The sequence below is a fragment of the Myxine glutinosa genome, chromosome 4 (assembly GCF_964187855.1).
Source record: "Myxine glutinosa chromosome 4, kmMyxGlut1.1, whole genome shotgun sequence".
Classification (NCBI taxonomy): Eukaryota; Metazoa; Chordata; class Myxini; order Myxiniformes; family Myxinidae; genus Myxine; species Myxine glutinosa.
Window position 1 is genome coordinate 168196889 of NC_136264.1, and position 14133 is coordinate 168211021.

The following is a 14133-nucleotide window of genomic DNA, read 5'->3' on the forward strand; positions in this document are numbered from 1 at the left end:
GCGTGGTGACATGAAGACCTTCATGGAGAAGGTGGCTGATGGGAAGATGGGAGCCAGACACTCAGACCCAGTAGTGCCAGTGTTTGAGCAAAGGTTTGCTACTACAAAGCTACTTTGTGTGTAAATGTAAAAGTGAAAATATAAATGTTAACAATCAACTCAGAATCATGAAAAACCCTTATTTGACCCCTCATAAGTTACTTAAGGGCCGATTTAAAAAAATAAAAATTCTCGAAAATAATTTTTCGGTACCCGAATTCAACAGCTTTTTTTCTGGGTTTCCCACGGGAGTTGAACTTCAACATTTTAACACATGTTATTACACACCTTTACAAACATATTGGTGAAGAAATTTTTTGGTAACAATTTAGTTAACAGATTTGTGAAATATCTCATAAAATGCCCTTACTACTTATACACAGTGCCATCAACATCAGCGCATGCAACGGGTGACACCATATCACAACTGGATGGAGTACATTTGGTGCCATGATATTTTCATGGGTACATCTCGATTCTGCCTACTGCATTCTCAATTCTGCATTGTGCATTCGATTCGATTCTGCATTCTGCATTCTGCACTCAATTCTGTGTTACATATTTATGTGAATGTATGTGAATTACCATTCAGGTCTTTGCTTATCCGGGTGTAGTATAGTAAGTTGTTGTGTAGTTGTTGTGGTTGGAGGGTCAGGAGCCCTTCTGAGGGAGTGGCCGGAAACGGAAGTGACCGGAAACGGAAGAGAAAAAGACACGAGGAAAAAGGACGGGGATTATTCTTCTTCGCCCCGCTCCGACAAAAGGTGGGATCGACCTTGCGCTGCATGAAACAGCGGCGTTCCGAAGCCTGTCTGGCGAGAGGAGTCACCGGGACGTGTACCTGCCCGGTGGAGACGTCAAGTGACGTGGGGCCGTGCATCGACCCGCGTCTGGTATCGTCGCGGCACCGTCTAAACAGACGCGTGCGGGTCGCACGTTGGGGCCTAACGCGCCTTGCAAGCGGCGTGGGGTTTGGCTTGCTCTACCGTACCCGCTCCGCGTGGCCACGAGGGGCTGCAGCCACGGTGCCTGGTACGATACCTGCCCGGTGGAGAAACGTCCACCCGGGGTTCGTTCAACCGCCCGAGTGCGGAGACGCCGACCAGTATCTTGGTCCGGAGGGGCCCAGAGACATTGTGAGGAGCAGAGACCGAAAGGGGGTGTGAGTACTCACCGGGACACACATATATAAGATGGCCATCTTACTCATAGGGAATTGATTGTGTCCTTGAAATATTGTTGATGGTGGTGTATTGTTGATTGCTCGGGGAAAATCTCCGTGGTTGTGTCATTGGAATTGTATGGTATCATTACCCTTGGAAATATATCCTTGAACATCAGTTGTCTCCGGGGTGAAATTCATAGGGGTTGCGTGGCGAAAGCGCATATATAGTACAGCTTGCTGGCGGAGTTCCTCTCACGGTCCGGGGGTCACCGAGACCAGGTATTCCCCGAGGGGACCACGTAACAGAATTGGGGGCTCGTCCGGGATGTAAAATTGTATAAAATAATAAAATAATAATTTTTTATTAATTAAAATTTATTAATTAATTATTAATTGGTAATTTTTTTTTGGAGAAATTGGGGTAAAGTCTTGGGTGAAGGTTAACAGGTGTTAACGATAGGCACCATGGCGTTTGTGGCACAGAACTTTGGGGTAACACCGAGTGAGGCACAGTTCCGAGCGTTGCTAAAGTCGGACCTCTTGAAATTGGCCAAACATTTTAACTTGGAGGTCCGAACTAATTTGAGGAAGGCAGAGTTGCAGGCCATGGTGATACAATCTATGGTGGGATTAGGAACATGGGACGAGTTAGCCTGGGAGTGGCTACCCGAAGAACCAGAAGACGTTGAGCTCCGGAAACTGGAGTTGCAGTTACGGAGCCAGGAACGGATTAAAGAAGAAGAAAGGAAAGCAGAAAAGGAAAGAGCAGAAGAAGAAAGGAAAGCAGAAGAGAGGAGGGAAGAGAAACAAGCGGAGGAAAGGAGAGTGGAACGAGAACTCCAGGAAAGGTTAAAAGAAGAAGAAAGGAAAGCAGAAGCAGAGGAAAGGAGAGTGGAACGAGAACTCCAGGAAAGGTTAAAAGAAGAAGAAAGGAAAGCAGAAGCGAGGAGAGAAGAGAAACAAGCAGAGGAAAGGTCTCCCTCCAGGTCTTTAAAACAGCTGTTCACCACCATCTCTTATCTTCCCCCATCCAAAACCTTGATCTTTTCTACCCCCGCTAATTCACCCCAGATCCACCTTGTTTGAAATTCCAACTTCTTTCCTGGAAGTCCTGGCAGTGTCCATATGTTTTATACCTCTCCCACTGCCCCCTTCCCACGCCCCCCCCCCCCCCCCAAAGCCCTCGCCCTCTCTCAGATCTCTCGATGTCTCCATGTCTCTCGGTCCCTGCTCTCAAATGTTGTGTTTGTGTCCTTCCCCCTCTCTCCCCATCTTGTCTACCGCTCCCTATGTTATATGTTTTATGTGTCGGTTTGTCTTTCTGTGTGATTAATGTTCGCTCTTTCACGAGCCTCGATCTTGTATACAAAAAAAAAAAAAAAAAAAAAAAAAAAAAAGGAGAGTGGAAAGAGAACTCCAGGAAAGAAGAGAAAAGGAACAAGCAGAGAAAAGGAGAGCTGCAAGGGACCTCGAAGCAGAGGAGAGAAAAGCGGAAAGGGAATTAAAGGAACGTGACATGGAGCTTCAGCAAGAAATCAAATTCAAGGAGCTGGAGTTAATGAGAGAACGGGGAGAGGCACCACCCTTGCTGACGGGGTCGACACCTAACCAGAGAACCTGGGATGTGGGCAGACATGTGAGGCTGGTTCCACCGTTCAGTGAAAAAGAAGTCGCGAAATTTTTTCCACACTTTGAGAAAGTGGCTCGACAATTAAACTGGCCGGAGGAGGCCTGGACCATACTCGTGCAAAGTGTGCTGGTGGGGAAAGCTCAGGAAATTTATTCGGCGCTACCAATGGACCAATGTGCAGATTATGAGGTACTGAAGAAGCACATCCTCAAGGCCTATGAGTTGGTTCCGGAAGCTTACAGGCAAAAATTCAGGAATGCCAGGAGGAGGGAGAGTGAGACCCATGTGGAGTTTGCCAGAGTGAAAGAAAATATGTTTGATCGGTGGTGTGAGTCAAAAGGAGTCGGGAAAGACTTCGAAACATTGCGGGACTTGATCCTGGTGGAGGAATTCCAGCAGTGTGTCCACGAGGACATCAAAGTGTACCTGCAGGAAAAGAAGGTACCAAAGTTGTGGGACGCAGCCACCATGGCAGATGATTATGCCTTAACCCACCGAATAGGGGTCCACGAACCTAACTCCTCGCCTAGATCTCCGCAGGGGAGGTGGGGAACAGCAGGTGCGGAGAACGACCATACATGGCGGCGGCCGCGAGATGATTATGGGGACAACTATGATACCCCACCGGTTCGAAATCAGAGGGATGCGGGCCCAAGACAAACTTATAGTTCGGGGGGCCCGAGGCAGACCCCGAGTTTTTCCTCCGGGCCTACTTGCGCGTTTTGCAAGAAACCTGGACACTTGATGTCCAGTTGTTACCTCATGAAAAGGGACAACCCAGAGCGGAGTCCGACTATTACAACTCCGAATGCGATGGCTAGCGTAAGAAATCGCCATCAAAAGGGTTACCAACCATTTATTTCAGAGGGGTTTGTGTCACTGGAGGGAGCCTCGACTAACCGGAGACCGGTTAGGATATTGAGGGACACAGGGGCCCATCAATCTTTAATGCTTGAAGGCATTTTGCCATGGTCCGAGGAGACGGCAACGGGGGATAGTGTTCGTTTACAGGGGATCGGGGGTGGTGTTAGTGCTCCCCTTCAGGTCATCCAGTTGGAGTCCGATTTGGTGTCAGGACCGGTCACCGTCGGCTTACAAGCCACGCTTCCTGTAGAGGGTGTATCTGTGGTTATCGGGAATGATTTGGCCGGGGGTCAAGTTTATGGTAACCGGAGGGTTGGTAAAGAGCCCAGCAGGGAAAATAACACCACACCAGCTCGGGATGGCGACAAAAGTGCCAAGTTATTTGTAGGGGGACTGAACTTCAAAACAGAGGAAGAAGTTCTGACCTCTGTCTTCAACAGATATGGGCCGCTGGTGGAAGTGCGGTTGGTAAGAGACTGGGAAACGCAACAGTCAAGAGGGTTCGGCTTTGTCACGTTTGCCAGCACAAAAGACGCCAGAGAGGCAGAGAAGAATTGGAATGGCAAGGATTTGGAGGGTCGGACCATAACAGTAGGGAAGGCATTTCGTAGGCGTCGAGAGGTCTACAGGAGAGGACAACTGGGCGGTAGTTTTGGTAGTGGCCGAGAAGGAGACCGCTATTCATGGGACTACAGGGACCAGTGGTCCCACCCTAATTATTAGGGAAGTTCTGAGAAGTTGAAGCCCTGAAGGCGGCGGAGCCGCCGAGCCAAGATTCCTACACGAATTAACCGTGAACGCCGTTCCTAAAGGCGTCCATGAAGTGAACTTTCATGCACGGACTAACCGTGAACTCCACGTTCCTCAAGGCGCCCATGTAGAGAACTTTCCTGCACGGACTAACCGTGAACTCCGCGTTCCTAAAGGCATCCATGTAGTGAATACTCGGCTTGGCCTCCCGGAAAAAGTGCTATCGAGTTGCTTAACTTTGGATCTTTGATCAACCCCTTAACCTTCATTCCCAAGAAACTGACGGTCAAAGTCAGAGGGTCATGAGATGGAGTTTGATTTGGCAGGGACAAGGTCGTTGTTGGTACTTAGTCCAGAGGGAGTAATCTGGAGGGGTTGTGGTGAAATTTTGGTTGCTTTATTTTTAAGTGATAACTGTGCCCGGGGGGAACGGATAATGTGGGGGGGGGGGTTGAGTTATCTGGTTTGTTTCTCCAAATTGGCCGGCAAAGAAAGTTTTCGCTGGGTTCAAACTTTCTTTCTTGAAGGGGGGGAGTGTTACATATTTATGTGAATGTATGTGAATTACCATTCAGGTCTTTGCTTATCCGGGTGTAGTATAGTAAGTTGTTGTGTAGTTGTTGTGGTTGGAGGGTCAGGAGCCCTTCTGAGGGAGTGGCCGGAAACGGAAGTGACCGGAAACGGAAGAGAAAAAGACACGAGGAAAAAGGACGGGGATTATTCTTCTTCGCCCCGCTCCGACAAAAGGTGGGATCGACCTTGCGCTGCGTGAAACAGCGGCGTTCCGAAGCCTGTCTGGCGAGAGGAGTCACCGGGACGTGTACCTGCCCGGTGGAGACGTCAAGTGACGTGGGGCCGTGCATCGACCCGCGTCTGGTATCGTCGCGGCACCGTCTAAACAGACGCGTGCGGGTCGCACGTTGGGGCCTAACGCGCCTTGCAAGCGGCGTGGGGTTTGGCTTGCTCTACCGTACCCGCTCCGCGTGGCCACGAGGGGCTGCAGCCACGGTGCCTGGTACGATACCTGCCCGGTGGAGAAACGTCCACCCGGGGTTCGTTCAACCGCCCGAGTGCGGAGACGCCGACCAGTATCTTGGTCCGGAGGGGCCCAGAGACATTGTGAGGAGCAGAGACCGAAAGGGGGTGTGAGTACTCACCGGGACACACATATATAAGATGGCCATCTTACTCATAGGGAATTGATTGTGTCCTTGAAATATTGTTGATGGTGGTGTATTGTTGATTGCTCGGGGAAAATCTCCGTGGTTGTGTCATTGGAATTGTATGGTATCATTACCCTTGGAAATATATCCTTGAACATCAGTTGTCTCCGGGGTGAAATTCATAGGGGTTGCGTGGCGAAAGCGCATATATAGTACAGCTTGCTGGCGGAGTTCCTCTCACGGTCCGGGGGTCACCGAGACCAGGTATTCCCCGAGGGGACCACGTAACATCTGCATTCTGCATTCTCGATTCTGCCTCGATCCTGCCTTCTTGACGTTGACCGTGGATGTAGTACAGTTCGAATGGGAGGATTTACTAAATGTGCAATTAGGCAGCACAATCGGCTGGTTTGAAGAAACCTAATGATGATGATTATAAAACTAGCCAATTTCAGTCCAATGGAGGATGGACTTGCCTGCATGATCTTTAACATGCATTGGACATCCTACGGAGGCATGCTTGTGTTCGCCAAGTCTGCCCACAATCTCTTCATTAACTGGAAGCACAGGGCTGAAGATTTTCACAACATCCCACAGTGAGAGCTAAATCCTGTGATTTGGTCATGCCAAGACATGGAATAAAGAAAGCTTATATTGGGTACAATGGTGGCCACAAACGTTGCTAAAGCCAATGTAAAGTCGTCTGTAATCATTCATAGTCTGCCATCTTTGCTGATTAGCATGCTAATTGCCAAAAGACATGTTGTTCTCACATACCCACTTAACTTCAGCTCTCACTGACATCCTCTTTGTTTATGGAGTATGGTGTACAGAACAATGTGCTTCTACTCTTTAATCAGAACTAGGACGTGCCCGTACGTGGGTGCCCGTTCCTTGCCAAAAAAAAAAAAAAAAATGTCTTCGCCCATGCATGCATGGGCGTGCCCATGGGCGTGCCCGTAAGTGCGTGATGTGACCGTACAATGAATGTATCGTCCCGACGCCGCAGCTCGGATGGCGCTGCAGTTAATCGGGCCTGTATCGGCAGAGTTATTATAAACGTGTACTACAATCGATCGTACCTTACAGCGTCTGCTCGCCACGTTCAGCATCAGTACGTCGTCACTATGACTATCCGTAAGTCCGGAAGTGACGTCCTCATTTGACTGTCCGGAAGGTCGCATATCGCAGTTACGATGAATCGCAAATTAGTTTTAATTAGTTTTAAAACATAGTTTAACGCCAACATAGCGGCAACATAGTTTGCCAACGTGAAATAAATGAATACGCTCTCAAATGTGCCGTCCGAGGCAGAGTCTGTTCGCCACGTTCGGCACACGTGATAGCTCGCTGCTCTCTGATTGGTTGAATCGTTTTTTGGACATAGCTCGGTAACTACTTCTCCGATTAATATGAAACCTTGAAAAGGCACATCCTCGGGTCCCCAGCAATATACCTGGCAAGTTTCAAGTATATCGGACCCGTGGTTGTCGAGAAACAGCGGTCACAGACAAACAAACACACAGACACACAGAGATTACTGGAATTATAGATAGACTAGGGCATGCCCGTACTATATATACTAGGGCATGCCCGTACTATATATATATCTAAAATTATATCCCCCCCTCTATTTACATGAAATGGTTTGGTCCATTCGCAAAGCCAAAGCGAACGGCTTGCGAGTACGGTGACAATCCCCCCCCTCTATTTACATGAAATGGTTTGGTCCAAAGCGAACGGCTTGCGAGTACGGTGACAATCCCCCCCCTCTATTTACATGAAATGGTTTGGTCCAAAGCGAACGGCTTGCGAGTACGGTGACAATCCCCCCCCCTCTATTTACATGAAATGGTTTGGTCCAAAGCGAACGGCTTGCGGAGTTTGGTAAAGAAATCGCCATAGCGTGCACAAACGCGCAGGAAAGCGAAAGAATCGCAAATTAGTTTTAATTAGTTTTAAAACATAGTTTAACGCCAACATAGCGCCAACAGAGTTTCCCAACGTGAAATAAATGAATACGCTCTCAAATGTGCCGTCCGAGGCAGAGTCTGTTCGCCACGTTCGGCACACGTGATAGCTCGCTGCTCTCTGATTGGTTGAATCGTTTTTTGGACATAGCTCGGTAACTACTTCTCCGATTAATATGAAACCTTGAAAAGGCACATCCTCGGGTCCCCAGCAATATACCTGGCAAGTTTCAAGTATATCGGACCCGTGGTTGTCGAGAAACAGCGGTCACAGACAAACACACAGACACACAGACATTCACACAGAGATTACTGGAATTATAGATAGATATCTAAAATTATATCCCCCCCCTCTATTTACATGAAATGGTTTGGTCCATTCGCAAAGCCAAAGCGAACGGCTTGCGAGTACGGTGGCAATCCCCCCCCCCCCCTCTATTTACATGAAATGGTTTGGTCCATTCGCAAAGCCAAAGCGAACGGCTTGCGAGTACGGTGACAATCCCCCCCCTCTATTTACATGAAATGGTTTGGTCCAAAGCGAACGGCTTGCGAGTACGGTGACAATCCCCCCCCCCTCTATTTACATGAAATGGTTTGGTCCAAAGCGAACGGCTTGCAGAGTTTGGTAAAGAAATCGCCATAGCTCGGTAACTACTTCTCCGATTAATATGAAACCTTGAAAAGGCACATCCTCGGGTCCCCAGCAATATACCTGGCAAGTTTCAAGTATATCGGACCGGTAGTTGTCGAGAAACAGCGGTCACAGACAAACACACACACACACACACACACACACACAGACACACACACACACACACACACACACAGACAAACACACATACACACAGAGATTACTGGAATTATAGATAGATGATAAGTTTTTGAATGTAACAACAAAACAATGCATGGCACAATTTTTTTGTTGCTTATTTTATGTTAGGAGTACATTATATGCATATGGCGTTGCAGCATTCTCAGCAGCATCATGTTTACTCCTGACTGAGTTTTCCAACTGTTACTCTCAGTACTCGCGCATGCTGCTGGATGTTAGTGCCGAGAGGTGCCCAGAAAGATAATGGAGGATGGAAGATTGTTTTAATGGCATTTTATTTAAATAAAAAATTTAATAATTTAAATTAATTTAATAATTTTATATTAATTTATTTTATATTTATTTTATATTTCATATTTTATTTATTTTCATTATTTTATTATATTTTATCATTTATATTTTATTATATTTATATTTTATTATATTATATTATATTATTATATATTATATTTTTATATATTATATTTTTATTTTTATTTTATTTTATTAGTATATTTTATTTTATTATATTTTATTATTTTTATATTTTATTATTTATTTTATTTATTTTTATTATTTTTATATTTTTATTTATATTTTATATTTTTATATTTATTTATATTTATTTTATATTTTTATATTTTATTTTATATTTATTTTATATTATTATAATATTAATTTAATAATTTAATTTAAAAAATTATTTAAATTTTAATAATGGAGGATGGAAGATTGTTTTTCCTGATGCATCATTCAGAATAAAACACTTGAGAAAAAAAAAATACCAATAATATTTACCACAAACTTTCAACAGCACTCCACGAAAAGAAACTTTTTTTCTTCTTTGCAGGAGCGACGGGAAGAGCAAGAGTTCTTCATATTCAGGAACTCCTGTACAAGCTTTGTCTTCAATTTTTGTGACATTCGACATACCGACAGGGCCCTAACATTCCTCCAAGGTTTAACACATAAGCTTGCACAATGACTTTGTCCTTATTTGGTGCTTTGGCACACTTTCATTGTAATCACTTATCACAACTGGATGGTAAACCTTTGGTGTCATATACAGTATATATATATAGTGTGAGGATTGGTGCAATATGATTGGCTCCTGGCAATATTGAATAATGTATAGTACAGGCTTATTAAAAGCCGATATTCGAAATCTGATTACATATTTCATGATTGGAACTCATGGCCTAAATAATTATGTCAATATAGAGTGAAATCGGAACAAAATTAGGAAAAAGCGAATGGAAAAAAAATAATTAATAATCTCCGCGAGACGTGAGGTAAATGGCTCCAAAATCCATTTTTCACTCTTTTAAAGGTAATTATTGTACGTCTGATTTTATTTTACACTGTCCAGGGACATCGATCGTATTATTTTTGGATTCGGATCCTACTTGCATGATACATTTTAACCGATAGTAATACATACTGGTACAACGTGGAATCACACTTTGTGGAGCAATGCTCGCACGATAAAGCCGGACAAAATGGACGACACCAGGAACGAAGTTTCACTGAGCTATTTATTCGAGCTCAACTCGAAAGAACTCAAAAGCACTGAATAGCCCGTTAACATGGGCGGCAATCTATATAATAATACCGTAAGGACTCGACTTTGTTATCCCTTTTACACTGCACACAGTGACCCGATGCCCACGGCACTAATGCATTTACGATCTACGAACCGCGCTCTTTGTTTATCAGGTACAGCCACACTCGAAAAATCTGAATTAGTCGACTTTGGGGCCAAAAAGCATACGATTAACGGCCGATACGACGCCATCTTACGACGCCATCGTATTGGCGTCTGCTGGGCGAAGGCGATGCGAGCCGTCCGCTGATTGGACAGGCGAAGGCGAAGCAAGCCGTCCACCGAGTGGACAATCCAGAGCATGCATTTGTGCCGGTGTCGGCGATCGTTGTTCATATACGCACTCTTCATTCTCATCTTTCTTCCTTACTCTTACTCAGACAAGCAAATCCCCTATGCCATCCATAATGGTACACTCTATCCATACACCACATCCTCCCTTCCGTGGATGTTCCACGGGTTTCAGCTAGTTTATATTAAATGTTCACCACACAAAAGCCACGCCTCTCAGGCGGGGCGTGGTATGCAAATAAGTCAGCCACGCCTCTCAACGGGGCGTGGTACGCAAATCGAGAGTCTGCCCGGGCAAGGCAAGTCCGGACACGTCCGGGCAAGTAACCGCCTGCCGGTTACATCATCGGCCGGTGCAAGGTGATTGTGCCATGCTTCCGGTAACCGCGACATGCGCCCCCCCCAGAATTAACTTTGTTTGAGTCAGTTTGAGGGGGGTCTTGATGACCCGGCCGAAACGACCCCTGGTGATTCGTGTGGGGGTGGCAGGTGGCGTGACGGTGGATGGCCGGGCGGGGGGCTTGGTTGACGGGGGACGGCCCCATCGTGGAGGAAGGGCCAACCGTGGAGGTTGGTCGAGGTCCAAATGGGCCGGCTTGAGGCGGTCCACGGAGATGCGGTCCGGTTTGCCGCCGATGTCAATGATGAACGACTTGTCGTCCCTCTTCAGGACCCGGAAAGGTCCATCGTACGGCGGTCGGAGCGGTCCCCAGTGTGCGTCGTTCCGGATAAAAACGTACTCCGCAGTGCAAAGTGCTGGGGGGACGTGGGGTTGGGGGCAGCCATGGTGGGACGTGGGCACGGGGGGAAATCTCCTGGCGGCCTCCTGGAGGACCGAGCATTGGCGAGCCGTGGACCAGGGGCCGGTGGCATCAGTGATGAGCTCGCCCGGCACGCGCAGTGGCTGGCCAAAGACCAGCTCGGCGGTGGAAGCCTGGAGGTCCTCTTTAGGGGCCGTTCGGAGGCCCAATAGGACCCACGGGAGCCTGTCGGCCCAACCGTCGTCCTGGAGGCTGGCCCTGAGAGCGGCCTTCATCGAGCAGTGGAACCGCTCGCACAAGCCGTTGGCTTGGGGGTGGTAGGCCGTGGTGCGGTGTAGCTTGACCCCCAAGGCCTGGGCGACCGCGCCCCAAAGCTCGGAGGTGAATTGCGGGCCTCTGTCGGAGGAGATGTCCGAGGGGGCGCCGAAACAGGCAATCCAGGTGCCAACGAAGGCCTGCGCCACGTCGGCGGATGTTGTCGATGCCAGCGGGACGGCCTCCGGCCACCTGGTAGTCCTGTCCACCATCGTGAGGAGGTGGGTGAAGCCCCGCAAGGAGGGAAGGGGTCCCACCAGGTCCACATTGACGTGGTCGAAGTGCCGCGCAGGCACGTCGAATGGTGCCAACGGGGCCTGGGTGTGCCGGTGGACCTTCATGTGCTGGCAGGCGACACAGGCATTGGCCCAGTTGCGGACGTCCTTATGGAGCCCGTGCCAGATGACCTTTGCTGCCACGAGCTTCTGCGATGCTTTTCGGCCCGGGTGGGAAAGGCCGTGGAGGGCGTCAAAAATGTGCCGCTGCCATCCGGTGGGCACGATGGGGCGAGGTTGGCCCAGGGAAACATCGCACAGGAGAACTGTGCCTGTGTCCTCGAAGGGGACGTCGGCGAACCGCAGGCCTGTGTCCGCTGTCTGGAGGGCTTGCACCGTGGGGTCGGCGGTCTGGTCGGCCACCATGCGGGCGAAGTCCACACCCAGGTGGATGGCGTTCGCACCGGACCAGGAGAGGCAATCGGCCACAGCGTTGTCCTTGCCCGCGACGTGCCGGATGTCCGTCGTAAATTCGGACACGGCAGAGAGGTGGCGCTGCTGGCGGGCCGACCACGGCTCTGCAACCTCGGCCATGGCGAAGACCAGGGGTTTGTGGTCCACAAACGCCGTGAACGGGCGGCCCTCTAAAAGATGGCGGAAGTGGCGAAGGGCCAGGTAAAGGCCGAGGAGCTCGCGATCGAAAGCGCTATACTTGCGCTAGTTAGGGCGAAGCTGTCGGCTGAAGAAGGCCAGCGGTTGCCAAGCCCCGTTCACCCACTGTTCATGCACGGCGCCCACCGCATAGTCGGAAGCGTCCGTGGTGAGGGCAATGGGTGCGTCGAGCGCCGGGTGCGCCAGCATTGTCGCGTTGGCGAGGGCCAGCTGAGCGCCCGTGAACGCCTCGTCCATCTCTTTGGTCCAGGCGACGTCGTGCTTGGCCGGTTTGCCCTGGAGGGCTTCGTACAGGGGGCGCATGAGTTGGGCGGCCCGAGGCACGAACCGGTGGTACAAATTTACCATCCACAAAAATTCCTATAGGGCCTTGATGGAGCGGGGGCGCGGGGAACTTGTGACTGCCTCCACCTTGGTAGGCAGCGGGACGGCCCTGCGCTTCGTGATGCGGTGCCCCAGGAAGTAGACAGCCATTACGCCAAACTGGCATTTCGCCGGGTTGATGATGAGGCCGTGCTGGCCAAGGCGCTCAAAAAGCGTGCGCAGGTGGATGAGGTGCTCCGCCCGGGAAGTGCTGGCGACGAGAATGTCGTCCAAGTAGACGAAAAGGAAGGTGAGGTCGCGCAGCACGCTGTGCATCAGCCGCTGGAAGGCCTGGGCCGCGTACTTAAGGCCGAATGGCATGCGAAGTAACTCGAAGAGGCCAAAAGGTGTAATTACCACCGTCTTCGGCACGTCGGCCGGCCGGACGGGTACCTGGTGTCGCCCCGAATGAGGTCGACCTTGGAAAAGATCACCCACCCCGCCAAACGGGCGGAAAAGTCCTGTATGTGTGGTATCGGGTACCGGTCGGGGGTGGTGGCGTCGTTGAGGCGGCGGTAATCGCCGCAAGGTCGCCATCCGCCACCCGGTTTGGGCACGATGTGCAGGGGCGAAGCCCACGCGCTATTCGAGCGCCGCACAATGCCCAATCGCTCCAGCGCGTCGAATTCCGTCTTCACAACGGCGAGTTTGGTCGGGTCGAGGCAACGAGCCCTGGTGTAGACCGGTGGACCTGTGGTCGGGATGTGGTGTTCGACGCCGTGTTTGACGGCGACGGCCGAAAACGTCGGCTGCGTGAGGGCGGGAAACTCGGCGAGCAGGCGGGTGAAATCGTCCGCGGCCGGGAGCGCGTAGGCTAGCTTGATTGGTGCGGAGCCGCTCAATGAGCAAGCGAGCGAGCTGAAGGTCTCCGCGTTGATGAGCCGCCGCCATTTGACGTCCACCAAAAGCCCATGCGTGCACAGAAAATCTGCACCCAGCAAGGCCATGGGCACGTTCGCCGTGATGAAGTCCCACCTGAAGCGCTGGCCCCCGAAGCAGAGTGAGTGTGACGCTGCGCGAACCGAAGGTGCGGATGGAGGAGCCGTTTGCGGCGACCAAGGCGGGGCCGCAAAGCGCGGCCTGTTTGTCCTGCACCGAGGCGGGTATCACGCTCAGCTGAGCGCCGGTGTCGCACAAAAAACGCCGCCCGGACACTGTGTCCATGATAAACAGAAGGCTGCCTGAATGGCCGACGCTCATGGCAGGCAGCGAGCACCGGCCTGGTCGTTTCCCGACCTGCCGAAAGTGCACGGTGGGCGGCACGTTCTGGCCTTCTGCCCGAACCTGGCGTGGTAGTAGCACGTGGTCCGCTCTGGTGGAGGCTCCGGCGGTCGCGTCGGGTTCGGTCGACGGGGCGTCGTGGCGGCCGCTGCCACCAGTGGCGCTGACTCGGTCGGTGGTGGTGCCGGTCGTGCCACGGGTGTTGCCTCGGTCGGCCCAGGGTTCCAGGCAGCCGCTCCGACGTGTCGCCTGGCCGAGAAAAATTTATCGGCCTCCTTGGCCAGGGCGCGAGGGTCC

General features: G+C 50.4%; 1 protein-coding gene across 1 annotated transcript; it reads left to right on the forward strand.

Annotated features, from left to right (window-relative positions):
- The first annotated feature begins 1643 nt into the window (after nt 1-1643).
- On the forward strand, nt 1644-8660 carry LOC144891662 (uncharacterized). Its single transcript, XM_078775333.1, has 3 exons — nt 1644-2178; nt 2603-3134; nt 8610-8660. Exons 1-3 carry the CDS (start codon nt 1670-1672, stop codon nt 8658-8660), a joined length of 1092 nt encoding a protein of 363 aa, XP_078631459.1. The 5' UTR covers nt 1644-1669.
- Nucleotides 8661-14133: the final 5473 nt, after the last annotated feature.